Raw genomic sequence first — 15,179 nt, 5'->3', positions numbered from 1 at the left:
AATAGGCCCAAATCCTCACTGCATACAGTACAGTCTCACATAAACACACTTAAAGTGTGTAATGGCTGTTCTGGTCATGCTTCAATGACCTCCTCTCTTTCTATCTCTCTCCCTCTCCTCTCTCACTCCCTCTCATTCTCCCTCTCTCCTTCTCCCAGACGCACACACCCTCAGGTTAACCAACTCTGTAACCTTCCTAGGAACAGCATCCAGCGACAGAAAAGTTAAACTTCGAACCGGAGAGGCGAGGAAGAGTAAACAAAGCAAAAATAACAACATTATATATTTATTTTTTCCTAAATCTCCCATAGCTACCGTTGCCACGGTGACACAGGCGACAACAAGCATTCTAGTCCAGACATGCCCGTCCTTCGCGGCCGTCCAAATCCATTATTATTGATCACTGATTAGCCAACTGATCGTTATCGGTCATTATCAGCCCCTTGCCCTCCACCTGACAGGCACAAGCTCTTCAGCGATTGGTCCGGAAAATCACAACCACAAACACAACTGTGTTTCCGTGGTAACCCGTTCTTTTTTTTTTGCTATTGTCAAGATTAGGGCAATTCAAACATTACAGATTAGAGATTACGAAGACTGAGGTGATGTGATTGGTTTCGGTCCGTTATCTGTACTCCCCCAAAACAGAGGAGGGGCTTCTCTTTTTGGAGGAAGGTGATGATGATGATGATGACGAAGAGGGGGGTGTCACCGGGGTGAGGGTCACACTGTGCAGGTTGGTGACGAAGGTCTCCCACCCTCGACGTAACGCTCGGTCGAAAGCCTGAAGGAACAGGAAAAACACACACCGGTTTACGGTCATCAGAGTCTCTATCGACTGACACACCTGATCAGGTCTCCAGTCAACACCCCTCAACAGAGTCTCTATCGACTGACACACCTGATCAGGTCTCCAGTCAACACCCCTCAACAGAGTCTCTATCGACTGACACACCTGATCAGGTGTCCACAAACTGTCCGTTTCTCCAGGTGAAAGGTGACAGCGCGGGGCGGGTGTGAACCGACCCCCAGGTAAGCGTGTGTTTTAACGGTGTTTGCTTTGGAGGACGGGCGTTGGACAGGTGAACATGCGATCGCCATGGTGACGCGGAATGTCTGAGTAGGTGGATCTAAGGGGCGGGGCTAGAACTCCTGATGTGGTAAACTGATACTGCAAAGGAATGTCAATCCTGTCAAACCGCTAAAGAACCTTGACACAAGGTCAGTGGCCAAGAGCACTGTGTGTGTGTGTGTGTGTGTGAGTGTGAATGTGTGTGTGTGATGCCCCTGCACGCTGTATCTCTTCCCTCCCTGTGTAAACAACTCAATCGGAGAGGAAGATAAAGAGGGGGAGGGGGAAGGAGAGGAGGAGGAGGGAGGCAGATGTATCAAGTTAAAGGGAGAGAGGAGAGAGAGAGAAGGAGAGCGTAGAGAGCAGAGAATTGTGCAGAAACAGAGCAGGGTAGATTTGTCTAAGCTAGCAGATCACCAGCTAGGTTAACACAGAGGCATATAGAGATCACCAGCTGGGTTAACACAGAGGCATACAGCCATAAACGTTTATCAGGAGGTTGTGCAAATGCAACACCATAAATGAATACTAAAGTTTTGTATTTCGGGGACAGTTATCGCCTCGTGGAACATTAGTTGAACTTTAGTCCGGTGTTCCACTCTATTAATTCCAAACAGACACGTAATGCCTCTCCTCCTCCTCCCCTCCTCCTCTCCCCCTCCTCCTCCTCTCCCCCTCCTCCTCCTCCCCTCCTCCTCCTCCTCTCCTCCTCCTCCCCCTCTCCTCGCCCCCTCTCCTTGTCCTCTCTGTTAAAGTGTAACTAGGGTCTCTGCCCAATAACACAGTGGAGAATGTGTCTGGTGGAGAGAGTAGAGATGTGCTACTGTATGAGGTAAACATGAAGACTCTATCTCCCACTCTCTTTCCCTCTCTCACACACACACACTCTCATGTCTCACCTTACGGTAGTTCCTGAGCGTGCTTCTCTTCACCACCTTCAGATCCTCCTTCTGCCCCCTGGTCTTCTCCTCCTCCTCCTTCCCCTCCTCCTCCTCCTTCCCCTCCTCCTCCTCCCTCCCTCTCTTCTCCTTGATGAGGACCTGGTCGTCTGCCTCTGCCCTGACGGTGAAGTGAACGAGGCTGGGCTCTAGCACAGCTCTCCGTCCCTCCATCCCTCCCTCCAGCTCCAGAGAGACCTCCAGGACGGGGCCCTCCGTCTCCACCTCCATGCCCAGGCTCGGCCCCTCCTCCCTGGGCTGCTCCTCCGCGGGCCTGGCCTCCCTCTTCCTCCTCCGGGAGCTCCTCCTCCAGCGACTGCTGAGACGAGCCGGTTCGCGGTGGATGAGCGAGGCTCCGTCGTCCTCCATCATCCCCTGGTGGAAGTCCGTCACCCCGGGGTCTCCAGCCCCCTCCTCCGGCCCAGCACAGGGCTCCTCGGCTGGGCATGGCGTGGCCCCTTCGCCCCCCTCCATCCCCGGTTCCTCCACGGCTCTAGACGGCTCGGTCTCCGGCTCGTCCAGACGTCCGTAGAAGCCGTCTGACTTGTCCAGGAACTTGGGAGAGCGGAGCGAACTACGGGCGAAGCTTTTTCTGGAACTCTTCCCAATCGTCATGTTACCTCTCTCTGTCTTTCTTGCTTTCTTGCTTTTTCTCTCTCTCTATTCCTCGTTTTCTCTCTACTCTTTCTCTCTCTTCTCAGTTGTCCTCTTCGTCTGGCTTAGCAGGTGACGTGGGTTGATCTGAGAAGGGGGTGGACAGATGAGTGATTATGTAAGTCTCCCTGCTGTAAATTATTTCATACCTGAGCGAGAGGAGAGGTGAAGAACTGGGGGAATTCTGATAGAGAGATAAAGCATGATGAAGGAAGGAGAGAAATGAAAGAGGAGAGAGGAATGCAGAAGGATGAGATGTGAAATTAGTTTTTTCTTCCTTGTAGGAACTCAAAACCCCACCTCCCCACCCCATCTCCCCACCCCACCCCATCTCCCCACCTCCCCACCCCACCCCACCCCATCTCCCCACCCCACCCCACCTCCCCAGTCTCTCTCACACACACACACACACACACACACACACTCTCACACACACACAGTATGTCCTCTCCCTGTCTAATTTATGGCAGAGATAAGGCAGACGCCAGCCTCATCCAGACTTTGACACCAAACACACTCTGCAGGACACAGACCAAGCCAGACTGTTCCAACTGGAACCCTGGCCTTTCAGAAGGTTCCTCTACAGAAGGTTCCTCTACTGAAGGTTCCTCTACAGAAGGTTCCTCTACTGAAGGTTCCTCTACAAAAGGTTCCACAGCCGAGGGACAGTTCTACAGAGGTTCCAAATGGTTCTGAATGGTTCTGAACGCAGATGTGTCCAACTTAGCTGGGACCGTACTGTTTCAGAGGGTTCCACTACAATGTTCTACGCTGTTTCTAAAGGTTCTGTGGATAGCTACGTGTCCAAACAGTTCAGGAGGAGAACGTTCTGCTGTTCTCTGTCAACAGAACCCACACAGAACACAGAGACACAACCAACAGGGGAAAACAAACCACCTGATCTGCTGTCTCACACACACACACATCTGTGGTGAACCAAGTTCACAGCTCTTACAGCACTGACAAACACTAAACAGGAGGAACAACCAGAGAGAGAGAGAAAGATAAAGAAAGTGATAGACAGAACATTAAAGAGACAGAGACAACATTTGAGATATGAACATTCATGCCAGTGAAGCATATTGAATTGAACTGAGAGAGGAGAGAGAAAGGAGAGAGATAGGAGAGAGAGAGAGAGAGGTCTTACCTGGTGTGTGCTACTGTGTGTGTGATCTGGTTCTCTCTCTCTGATCTGAGCTCTGAGTGCAATGAATCCTGGATACACCCTCTACTCATGTCTTTAACCATGCCGTCACCACAGCGCGCACACACACACACACACACACTCTCCTCGTCCTTAACCCTGCCGTGACCAGAGCGCGCACACACACACACACACACTCTCCTCGTCCTTAACCCTGCTGTGACCAGAGCGCGCACACACACACACTCTCCTCTTGTCTTTAACCCTGCCGTGACCAGAGCGCGCACACACACACACACAAAACAGCAAAGCTCTCGGGGTCAGAGCTCAGGTGTTCCACAGCCAGGCTGCCCCAGAAGAGGCTACTCTACAGGTAAACAGTGTGTCTAGGTGGGACCTTGTGTTTGGAGTGTGTAGTGTGTGTAGTGTGTGTGGCGCGTTTGTAGTTGCGTGAGGCTGGTGTTGAATCATCAGTGGTTACCGCATCAATTTAGCAAGCACAGCCTTGTCGACACACACACACACACACTTAAAAGTGTCTTAAAAGACTTGGATATGGTGTTCAGTATCGTCAACACTGTGTGTGTGTGTGCGTCTGTGTGAATCATCATGGATTTGACGGTGTGTTTGTGTGTGTGAATCATCATGGATTTAACGGTGTGTGTCTGACTATGTAGGCAGACTTGCTCACCTTCAGGTGCCCAGGTCTCCTAGCTGAGCGCTCCCAAACTCCTTATATGGTCGCAACTAGGATGCCTTCCCCAGGGAGTGGGCGGTGCAGCTGTCAATCAAAGAGGATCATGAAAGCACAGCTGCAGGGGGGGGTCGGCGGGGTCCCGCCCACTGGAAGGTAGGAACACGAGGGTTCCGGAACACACTGCCATGGTTACGCTCAAGCACAGACAGGTCTGATGCCGTGACTTCAGAGTGATTATATCATTAGACTTGTTTTGAAGGAAGGAGGAAGAGGGTGGAGAGAGAGGGAGAGGGAGAGAGAAGAGGAGAGAAAGAGAGAGAAGGGGAGGAAAAGGGAGAAAGAAAAAAGGTGGAGACAGCTGTGTTTGTGGTCTGGAACCATGACAGACAGACAGGTAGTGAGACAGGTAGTGAGACAGACAGGTAGTGACAGGTAGTGAAACAGACAGACAGGACAACAGTTCAGTTTTTATCGTTTTATTTCCCTGGGATGGAGACATTTATTACCATGGTCACAGAGGATCGGGGACAGTTACCATGGCTACAGAGACATTTCATTTAACACATGATAATAAATAATAGACATCACTCAGAGAGGCACTACACTATTGAGGCACCACAATATTGACAGACAACCGAGCTAGCCGAATAAGACTCTCTCTCTCTCTCAGTCTCTCTCTCTCTCTCTCAGTCTCTCTCTCAGTCTCTCTCTCAGTCTCTCTCTCACACATACACTCAAAGTATTGGTAAGTACAACACACACATACATTCACAATCACCAACGACAACAGTCACAAGTACACAAGTTTAAATATCTTGATCTTTCATGCTTTACACAGAACATATGGTATTCATTTGTATAGTTGACTTTACACACAATGTTAACTTTACATGTGGTATTTTACAGTATTTACATATCAAGGTACATTTACAGTTGAATCACCAACAGAGCTTGACTGGACCTTTGTTCTAATATCTGTGTGTGTGTGTGTGTGTGTAGGCACATGCATACTGTGTGTGTGTCCATGTTAACAGATTATGTGTGAGGAAACCTGTGTATCTGTGCATGTTAGAGAGTGAGTGTGAGTAACTGTGTGTGTGAGTAAGATTGCATGAGTGTGTGTGTGTGTGTGTGTGTGTGTGTGTGTGTGTGTGTGTGTGTGTGTGAGTAACCGTGTGTGTGAGTAAGATTGTGTGTGTGTGTGTGTGTGTGAGTAACCTTTTGTGTGAGAATGTGTGTGTAACCCTGTGTGTGTGTACGTGTGTAAGTAACCGTGTGTGTGTCTACACCTCCACAGCTGTGTCTGATCCCAGTCCTTGTTTCTGCAGAGCGTCCTCTCTCTTCATCTTGGGCTTCTCAGTCCTGGTGTGCCACACCAGCACCTGCACACACACACACACACACACAGTACACACACACACACACACACACAGTACACACACACACAGTACACACACACACAGTACACACACACACACAGTACACACACACACACACACAGTACACACACACACACACACACACAGTACACACACACACACACAGTACACACACACACACACAGTACACACACACAGATACACACCCACAAACACACGTTCAGTTAAAACGTTTTCAAAAACTTTCAATTCACATTATTACCATCACACACACACACATTCTGCCTCCCACCTTGGTACAGTTGTCTGCCCTGGGCTCCAGTTCCTCCATGGTGACCAATCCCTGCAGCAGGCTGCTCTCCAGGAAGCCCATTGGCGCATCTCCGTCGAAGCATGCGTCCTGATTGGCCAGGACCAGCTGCAGGGAGACGGCAAAGCCGGCCATGTCCAATGGGAAGGGCCGGCTGGGACGCCAGCCGGTGTGGAAGCGAACGACCCGCCCCCCCTCCACCACCGGCCTCTCGTACCTCATCCCCCCCACCAGCCCCACCGGCCACACCGACACACGCCGCGTGGAGCGCATCTGGGGGCGGGGACAGAGAGGGAGGGGGGCATCAGAGGAGGGGAGATACAGGAGGGGTAGGGGGGCAATCGGAGGGGCGATCGGAGGGGCGGGGTAAAATGGGAAGGGAGAGATATAGAGGAGGATGGTCAAACACACAAAGATACACACACAGTGCTCTGGATAAGAGCGTCTGCTAAATGACACAGACACACTTACACACAGACACACACAGACACATACACTTACACACAGACACACACTGATAGACGCACACACATACACTGAAAGACAGACACAGACACACACACCTCTTGAAACAGCTGCAGGCTGTAGGTGTTGTCATCGTCAGCGAAGTAGACCACGCCCTCCTGTAGCTCCGCCCCCTGCTGGGCGCGGCGGTCCTCCCTGAGCCAGCGCAGCCCCTCGTTCCTCTGCTCTGCCCCTCGCGGCTTCAGCCAGCTGGGGTCGCCCTGGAGGACACATCCAGCACACACCCCTGCTCACCCACGGACACTGACAGAGGTGGACTGCTGCAGGAATGGTGTGTGAGTGTGTGTGAGTGTGTGAGCGTGTGTGTGTGTGTGTGAGTGTGTGTGTCTCTCTCTGACCCACCTCCTGCAGCTTCCTGTCGCGGGGCGTGGGGGTGTGCAGGTGAGTGTACTCCAGGCCGCTGGCCTGCAGGAAGGCCGACACCAGGGGCGTCTTGTGGGGGGAGTCCTCCACCAGGATCCAGAGGAGCTGAGGAACATGGAGCAGGGTCTGGGCCAGTCGGGTCAACTCTGCCTTCTGGACCAACCTGGGTGGGGGAGGGGGGGAGAAGGGGGTCAAGTCTGCCTTCTGGAACAACCTGGGGGGGGGGGGAGAGAGAGACAGAGAGAGAGAGACGGAGAGAGAGAGAGAGAGAGAGAGAGAGACAGGTGGATAGAGAGAGAGGTAGGCAGAGAGAGAGTGTGCGTGTGTCAAGCGACCATACCTGGCATAGGTGGGGGTGATGACAAAGATGGTGGGCAGGGCCGGCTTAAGTGGGAGCTTCTGGGGGGGTTTGGTGGCTTCGGCCTTCCTCATCTGCTCCTGCAGCCTGTGCAGCTCCCCCCGCAGGCGGGAGATGGTACGGTCCTTGGGCATGTCGTGCTCAGCGCAGTCACAGCGCTGGCCTGGGACAGAAGGATGCCAGGAGGTTAGGAAGGAAGAGAAGGAGGTGAGGAAAGGAGCTTCTGGGGATGGGGAAGGAGACAAGGAGGCAAAGAAGGAGAGGAGGAGGCAGAGAAGGAGAGGAGGATAGAGGTAAAGGGGAGGGGTCGAGAGGAGAGGGTTGATGATCGTCTTGTGACCCACCCAGCTGCATCAATGCGTAGATGAGGCCAAATAGTGACACCATGAAGTAAAGCACGAACACAGTCTTCAGTTTCAACTTCATCCTGGTTGCCATGGCACCCCAACGGCTAACTGCAGATATCGGTTGGCACAGTAGGGTTGATACATAGGGTGATTTTGAATAACAAGCTTTAAAATGAAAGTGTCGTAACATGATATTGAAATATTTTAGTGAAGATATATTGCATGCATTTCTAGCAATTTTAACCGACACGGGAAAGCGAATCTTGCCAGGTAATTACTGTGACCAGTTAGCTTGCTAGCTAGCTGAGCATTTCTTCAAACTTACAGGGATTGTCTAGGGGAGTCGCCGACACAGAAAGACAGTAATCTTCATTCACGACATTTTGAACCACATATTTTATCAACAGTACCTATCAGTTATGACAAACCATAATCCATTCATTCATTTCTTGAAAACTGGCAACGTAGGACATCTTTCACCAACAACTTCCGCTTGGTTGTCCGGGACTAGTCTCCTCCGTATTCATTACATTGGTTCCGTTTAAAGTATTTTACGTTCCGCCAAACGTAATTTTTAAGAGGGAACAGCGATAGGGAAAAAAAAATACACATCATAGAAGTCAAACAACTTTCCTTTATTTGTAACATACAAATAAAACACTGACCAGGCATAAATGACTGTCGTTTTCCCTTTCATCATTAAAGCACAAGACTTGAACACTCATTCTCAAACATTGAGTTTTAAACGTCATTTTTCCAAAACAAGTGTTTTACCTGTAAAAGGCAAAAAAAAGAAAAAGATTTAAAACCAAAATGGATCTGTAACAGAGTATATATATACACACACACACAGTAGCATCCAGAAGACAGGATAGGAACAAAAGCTGTTGAATGTGAAAGATGAGGCTATTCAACAACATCACAACAAGTGAGAATATTTTTTGTTTAAAAAGGAGAAAATAATAATAAAATAAAGTTAAACGAGAGTTTATTCCTAAACTAAAAGATATTGTTTTTTTTTTTTTATCAACACAAGCAATCATCCTCCAGATATTTTCTTCCTGCATACCTTGTTTCTTGTGAACTTAATACTGACGTCGGTCAGTTTAGTCTGGTGTCTGAACCGTATTCACAATAGCCAAAACACACCCTAACTGACCAGAGATCAGCTCCCAAACTACTCTTAGCCACGCAACTCCAACGGTTGCTAGGATACCCAGAGGAAGTTAGTTTTGAGTTACATTGACCTGAGAGAGAGAAGATAGACTGTCATAATATAACATCCTGTTATTATAAAAAATGCACGATTGATGATTGTACTAATCAAAACGACTCTCTAAAACCATGACTACGAGCTTTCGTCTCTTTCAGTTTTTTTCTCCTTCTTTTTCTCTTTGCGTTTTTTTGTTCTGAACAAGCATTAAACACCCAAATAACCTGAATGTTAGGATCTATGTTGACAGATGGACTTACCAAGCCCTCCCTCCCCCCCCTCCTCGCCCTGCCTCCCCCCTCCTCGCCCTGCCTCCCCCCTCCTCGCCCTGCCTCCCCCCTCTTCCCCCAACTAACTGGCAGGGCAGGAAACAGAGAGGAGAAAAAAAACACTGAAATCTTCATGCAGACTACAGACTAAGGTAACGATGGAGGGATGAGAAAGAGGAGAGAGGGAGGGCGAGAGAGAGAGAGGAGAGAAGAGAGGAGATCTTGTACAGAGTCGGCGTGTCTTCTCCCCTGAGCAGCGTTTGAAACCGTTGCGATCACGCGGGCTGCGTTCAGGAGTGTTACGCAGGTGCAGAACACCTGACTCAACAGGAGTAGCTCTCCCACCGCTCTATAAAGGTTACCAGGCAGACTCAGACACAGAACAAGAGCGTTAGGAAAGAGAGAGTGTGTGTGTGTGTGTGTGTGTTTGGGAGTCGTTACATAACAGTAGGGTCAGTCAGGTGTGTGATGGCCGATGTGATGACTATAAACAGAGGTGGGGGGGGGCATCGTTTGATCGCCGAACCAGGAAGTGAGGAAACAGGAAGTGGCTCTGTGTTCTCCCCTCTCAATGGCAGCAGCCACCGCAGTGCCCGCCCCCGTGGGTGTGGCCGGAGGCCTCCCCGTGCTTGGTCCGCTTGCTCAGGATCTCATAGGAGCAGTCGTCGCCACAGCAACCGGACATGCTGGGCGAGGTGTCGTCTATCTCAAACCTGGATGAGTGGGGGGTAAGAAGGAGGGGGGGGGGGGTTAGATGAGGATAGAAAGTTGGGGGAAGGGAGGCAGAAGGAAGGAGGTGGAGGAGGAACATAGAGGGATAGGGAGGATGGAGGAGAGGGTGGGTGGCAAAAGTTGGGAGTGTGAAAGAGAAGGATGAGGAGAGAAAGGGAGACATGGAGGAGTGAGAGCAGTGAGTTAAGATCAGAGAGAGAGCAAGAGAGAGAGAGAGACAGACAAAGCAAGAGAGAGGGAGACAGAGATGAGAGAGAACGCAAGAGAGAGAGAGACAGATGAGAGAGAGATAGAGATGAGAGAGAAACAGATGAGAGAAAGCAAGAGATAGGGAGACAGAGATGAGAGTGTCTAGTGAAGACTTACTGTAAGGCTTCTCTGAAGAACTGGTAGGCCCCGTGGTTGTGTCTGAATAACGTCAGCATCACCTTCTTCATCTGTGTGCTGGAGGAACGCAGGGGAGGAAGAGAGAGAGGGGAGAGAGAGAGAGAGAGGGGACAGAGAGAGAGAGAGACAGAGAGGGGGGGAGGGAGGGAGAGGGGGAGAGAGGGGGAGGGAGAGAGAGGGGGAGGGAGGGGGGGGGGGGCGGGGAGGGAGGGAGGGGGAGGGAGGGAGAGAGAGAGGGGGAGAGTAGATGGAGAGAAAAAGGAAGAGTTGAGAGGGAGAGATGGGAAAACAGAAACAGGTGGTTGATGTTAACTCGGTGTGGGAGCGGTGAGACAGTTTTATACCATCATAACACAGTTCTTCTAGATTCTAGGGCAACAGGCAAGTCTAATGACCATCATCCCAACAGGGATTTGAACCTGCGTCCTCTAGAGCTGTACCTGTTAGCTATGAGCTGTAGACACTGTACCTGTTAGCTATGAGCTGTAGACACTGTACCTGTTAGCTATGAGCTGTACCTGTTAGCTATGAGCTGTACCTGTTAGCTATGAGCTGTACCTGTTAGCTATGAGCTGTAGTATCTGGATGAGGAACTTTCCAAGCCCTTTCCTCCTCACTCTGCTCTCCAGCTGGAGTTCATAACTGCAAAATACAACAACAAGTCAGAAAATGATTTCACAACCAACATAACTGCTTAGATAGTTGATCCCTTGGTTACCCATCTTCTTTACCAAACTATTTACTTCAATCTATCTATCCATCCACCCACTCACCCATCCATCCACCCATCCATCCATCCAGGTTCTTACCAGTACAGCACCTCCTCCCCACACTCAACGTCAAATCGGAAGTGAGAGAAGGCGACGGGGGTGGAGTCAGCCTCCCGGGCCAGCAGGTACCACGCCCTCTCATCCTTCATCTCCTCCCTCTTATCTCTCTCCTTCCACCCCCACTCGCTCTGCTCGTAGCTGCAGGGGGCAGGGAGGGGGGGGGCAGGGAGGGGGGGGCAGGGAGGGGGGGGCAGGGAGAGGGGAAAGGTGATTGTGATTATGTAAACCTCTTCAGTACACACCACCACACTCCTGCCTCTACTCACCCTCTACCTCCACCCTCCCCATCTTCTCTTACTCCACCCATCCCACCGCCTCCATCCCTCCCTCCCTCTCTCTACCTCCCTCCCTCTCTCTCTCTCTACCTCCCTCTCCCTCTCTACCTCCCTCTCTCTCTACCTCCCTCTCCCCCTCTCTCTACCTCCCTCCCTCCCTCTCTCTCTCTCTCTCTACCTCCCTCCATCTTCAATGTGGTGTTCCAAAAGCACCTCAGATCAATCAATTAACCGTCTACACCACGCTCCCTCCACTCCCCCCTCCATCACCAAACCCTTCCCCCCTCCATCACCAAACCCTCCCCCCCCTCCCCAAACCTCCCCCCCCTTACAGAGTCTGCATGTTGGCCCTGGTCAGCTCGTAGGCCCACTCCACTGAGATGGGGTTGAGGGAGGACACCCTCTTACACTCGATCTGGAGGTTCAACCTGGAGGACACAGGAGAACCACCAGTCACACACACACACAGATACACACACACACAGATACACACACACACTAGACTCGGACGTGTTTGGAGTAAGAAAGAGAAAACCTCGTACCCGTTTCTGTCGTATTTTTTGAAGACAGGGAACGCCGCCAGGGGGTCGTCCAACTGTGGGACAGGGAGAGATCTCATTGGTCACTGCCCGCCCTCGTCTACCGTCATAGGTCGTTTCTCCACCCGATCTCCCACCCCACTGGCTAATCGCTTCCCCGCGTTCTCACCTTATTGGCTGCCTCCACCTTGGCGCAGACGGCGTCCATGGCCGCCCTCTCCTCCTGTCTCCTCTGCTTCTTCTCCTTCGCTCGGTTTGACTTCCTCTGAGACGAGGAAGATGAAAGATGGATTAAAGAGAAATGGAGGGGGAGGGATGGAGAGAGGGGATGGAGGGGAAAGAGGGGATGGAGAGGGGGTTGTGAAGGGAGGATGAGAGGAGAATAGAGAGGATGGGTAGATTGGGGGAAAGAGGGGATGAGGATAGATGGGGGATACATAGCAAAAGAAGGAAGGAGGGGTAGAAAAGTGACAGTATAAATGATGAGGGATCAAGAGAGGGGAGAGAAACAGGAAGAGAGGGAGGCCGAAAAGAAATACACTGTAAAAATGTAACCGTATACCAAGATTAGGCCTATAGAAATGTGAATATACACACACACACGGGACAGGAAGCACGCGCTAAGTTAATATGATTAGCCAGGTTAGTTGGCTAGAGGTGGAACTGTTGGGGGGAAAATGTTGGCGTGAACTTAGAGAAATAGTTGTCGCGGATTTCTTTAGTGTTAGTTGGTTGTCTAAACTCCCTCACACACTGACCTGTAATAATTGCCCCCGGCTCAAATGACACCTACACAACTAACGTTACTAAGCCAGCCAGATCACAACTAATATTACAACAGGCATCAACCGAAACTATCGCAAAGATGGATTCCTAAGTGCCAAGCTAGCACACGGTGACAACAGTCGACAGCGATTCGCACGCACGCGGCACATAACGATGCTAAGCAACGAAAATAGGACACCGTGATCTCAGTGGCGATACTGTTACGCATTCTGACGATAAAACGTAGACTTTTTGATGTAGTTTTATAGGTTAGCTTCACGGCTCACGAGTTAGCATGCCCAGTTAGCTAGCTAGCTGTCGCTGCCACCCCGGCACAAGCCACCTATGGTCTCTCCTTCATCTCGCTGATTTCTCGGCATCATGATGTCTGGACGCACGCTCTTTGTTCGCCCCTAATTGATGCAAACATTCGTTTCCAACTCTACCATCCTATTCACAAAACACTTATTTGGACAAGACTGATTAAACTTACCCCCATTTTGTTGTTTAGTGACGACCACCTTGAATCAACTACCGGACCGGCAACGCTATTGTGTCGTGCTTGTTGTTTGCTAAATTATTTGCAACGAGAGGGGGGCAAGATTATGAAAATGATAGCTAACGATGCTAGCGATCTAGCTAGATAGCAAGACCCCTATCAAATCAGACGATGGCAGATATGCAGGCACAAAAAATACTATTCGTTAAACGCTAGATTTTACGTTTAATCACGTTTAATTTTTTTCCGCCAGATTGGCGCCAAGTGTAAGGGGTGATTTGCAGGTCTTTTGGCCCTACTCCACTCTTCCTTTCCTCCCTCCCTCTCTCTCTCTCTTCCTCCTCTTCTCCGTCCAACTACTTCAGCGCGAAGGGGAGGTACGTTGGATTCGGGTCTCGGGGCGTCCCGAGCAAACGGAGCTGCTATTTCCCCCTTAATTCTATAGGCCAAGATGAGTAAACTCCACCCATATAGCCTACTCCCACAGTAAAAATATAAATAAAATAAATTTCCGTGGTTTCCTTGTTGAGGAAGTGACGACACGATATTTAAGGTACGAAGCACCCCCGTTCCCAAAACTGGCACGGCGACGGACACAACCTTTGCCTTTTAATATTTGATGAAAACGCCGTTCTTTCTATATTCCTATATGAACGGATAGATCGTTTGATCTAAATATCAAACGGAAATGCAATATGCATTAGTTTAACCCGCATGTGTATCTGAATATAGGAGTGTGTGTAGTTTAGTATAAAGTAGTGGAAAGACTAGGAAATTAACAAGCCCCACCTACGTGCTGCCCGTTTCACCGATATCACTGCACCTTAGGAAAAAAGTCCTCGTGGGCACGTAGACCAGGACCACATCACTGGAACACACACATACGCACACGCACACACACTACTAAACAATTTGAAAACTAATTTAGATTTCCCTTGAATTATCATACACGTAATGTGATGTCCTCGTAGATTAACAAATACAAAATATATAGGATAACGCTGAAATATTTCAGATGCAATTATATCATTTTAGCATCTACTTTCCCGCAGGTTCTGCATAATTCACGTGCTCCCTGGTCTCCTGATCTGCCCCCAGTGGGCCGCGGTGTAACTACAACCTTCGCCACTTGGGGTCGCTGTGGCGCTGTGCTGGGAGTCGGATGAAGTAACGCAAATTAGAATAATCTTAACAAGATGATGGAGAATTCTGCATCGCTGATCATTTACCCTTTTGAGTTTACTAGCCATAAATACGGATTCTGCCTTGAAATTGTGTTTGGTGTTTTTGTAGCGACTGGCAACAATCCCAGGATGGAGTGTCTGTGTATGGCACAGGCGGCGCACGTGCTATACAACAACAGTTCATATTTAAGTTGCCTGCATGCTCGTGCCTTTGCAGTGTTGTTGCTCTCTCCCTCTCTCTCTTTCTCCCTGTCTCTCTCTCTCTCTTTCTCTCTCCCACACACACACACACACAGCCCTCCCCGCGCAGATGGTTCCGTCAATAGGCTCCGCCCAGAGCCCTTTGTCTTGGGGTGATCTGTCTCGCGCGACGGGGAGATGGCATTTCGGGAGGGGGTCAGAGAGTTTCCAACCCGCTACTGGGTATCGGGGTCTTCCGACTTGATGTTCGAAGTTATAGGAATAGCCCGCTCCCCGTTAATCCCACGCAAACGATTATTCACGTGCGTTCTGAACGGTGTGATTCCTCCCCACCTGGCCGCGGTCACATTTATATGGCATGTAGAGATAGCAGTTATATTTGATGGATATAAATTGTCTGTGATTCAAGATAATGTCGGTAATAAAGACTGAAATAAAGGCTCATCTCTCGTTCTTTCTTTCTCAACCTCTCTCACCCCCCTTCTCTCTCTCTGTGTC

The 15,179-nt window shown here is 50.1% G+C and overlaps 3 protein-coding genes across 3 annotated transcripts; all 3 read right to left on the bottom strand.

Annotated features, from left to right (window-relative positions):
- Positions 1 to 297: 297 nt before the first annotated feature.
- On the bottom strand, positions 298 to 3,915 carry sb:cb1058 (uncharacterized protein LOC394209 homolog). The gene is made up of 3 exons (XM_062455128.1): positions 3,812 to 3,915; positions 1,972 to 2,751; positions 298 to 784 (listed from the first exon to the last, which is right to left on the bottom strand). The coding sequence occupies exons 2-3, from the start codon at positions 2,623 to 2,625 to the stop codon at positions 626 to 628; spliced, it is 813 nt and encodes a 270-aa protein (XP_062311112.1). The 5' UTR covers positions 2,626 to 2,751; positions 3,812 to 3,915; the 3' UTR covers positions 298 to 625.
- Positions 3,916 to 4,965: 1,050 nt separating this feature from the next.
- Positions 4,966 to 8,278, bottom strand: b3gat3 (beta-1,3-glucuronyltransferase 3 (glucuronosyltransferase I)). Its single transcript, XM_062455121.1, has 7 exons — positions 8,113 to 8,278; positions 7,785 to 7,895; positions 7,423 to 7,603; positions 7,062 to 7,245; positions 6,758 to 6,919; positions 6,177 to 6,467; positions 4,966 to 5,887 (listed from the first exon to the last, which is right to left on the bottom strand). Exons 2-7 carry the CDS (start codon positions 7,876 to 7,878, stop codon positions 5,789 to 5,791), a joined length of 1,011 nt encoding a protein of 336 aa, XP_062311105.1. The 5' UTR covers positions 7,879 to 7,895; positions 8,113 to 8,278; the 3' UTR covers positions 4,966 to 5,788.
- Positions 8,279 to 9,328: 1,050 nt separating this feature from the next.
- Positions 9,329 to 13,755, bottom strand: naa40 (N-alpha-acetyltransferase 40, NatD catalytic subunit). Its single transcript, XM_062455122.1, has 8 exons — positions 13,291 to 13,755; positions 12,202 to 12,297; positions 12,036 to 12,088; positions 11,826 to 11,921; positions 11,198 to 11,356; positions 10,947 to 11,030; positions 10,368 to 10,445; positions 9,329 to 9,982 (listed from the first exon to the last, which is right to left on the bottom strand). The coding sequence occupies exons 1-8, from the start codon at positions 13,294 to 13,296 to the stop codon at positions 9,838 to 9,840; spliced, it is 717 nt and encodes a 238-aa protein (XP_062311106.1). The 5' UTR covers positions 13,297 to 13,755; the 3' UTR covers positions 9,329 to 9,837.
- Positions 13,756 to 15,179: the final 1,424 nt, after the last annotated feature.

This window comes from Osmerus eperlanus, unplaced genomic scaffold, assembly GCF_963692335.1.
Source record: "Osmerus eperlanus unplaced genomic scaffold, fOsmEpe2.1 SCAFFOLD_230, whole genome shotgun sequence".
Classification (NCBI taxonomy): Eukaryota; Metazoa; Chordata; class Actinopteri; order Osmeriformes; family Osmeridae; genus Osmerus; species Osmerus eperlanus.
The sequence above is the reverse complement of the archived record's forward strand: the minus strand, read 5'-3'. Positions and strand labels throughout refer to the sequence as shown.

What these genes read in the sequence shown, in the direction of transcription:
- sb:cb1058 (XM_062455128.1), bottom strand. Translation starts at nt 2,625, where the DNA reads ATGACGATTGGGAAGAGTTCCAGAAAAAGCTTCGCCCGTAGTTCGCTC. An exon ending in CGCTCAGGAACTACCGTAAG is followed by an intron (nt 785 to 1,971) that starts GTGAGACATGAG and finishes CTGTTCCTTCAG; the next exon opens with GCTTTCGACCGAGCGTTACG.
- b3gat3 (XM_062455121.1), bottom strand. Translation starts at nt 7,878, where the DNA reads ATGGCAACCAGGATGAAGTTGAAACTGAAGACTGTGTTCGTGCTTTAC. An exon ending in ATCACCCCCACCTATGCCAG is followed by an intron (nt 7,246 to 7,422) that starts GTATGGTCGCTT and finishes TCCCCCACCCAG; the next exon opens with GTTGGTCCAGAAGGCAGAGT. An exon ending in GCCTGCAGCTGTTTCAAGAG is followed by an intron (nt 6,468 to 6,757) that starts GTGTGTGTGTCT and finishes CCCCGCCCCCAG; the next exon opens with ATGCGCTCCACGCGGCGTGT.
- naa40 (XM_062455122.1), bottom strand. An exon ending in AGGTGGAGGCAGCCAATAAG is followed by an intron (nt 12,089 to 12,201) that starts GTGAGAACGCGG and finishes CCTGTCCCACAG; the next exon opens with TTGGACGACCCCCTGGCGGC. An exon ending in GGGGAGGAGGTGCTGTACTG is followed by an intron (nt 11,031 to 11,197) that starts GTAAGAACCTGG and finishes TGTATTTTGCAG; the next exon opens with TTATGAACTCCAGCTGGAGA.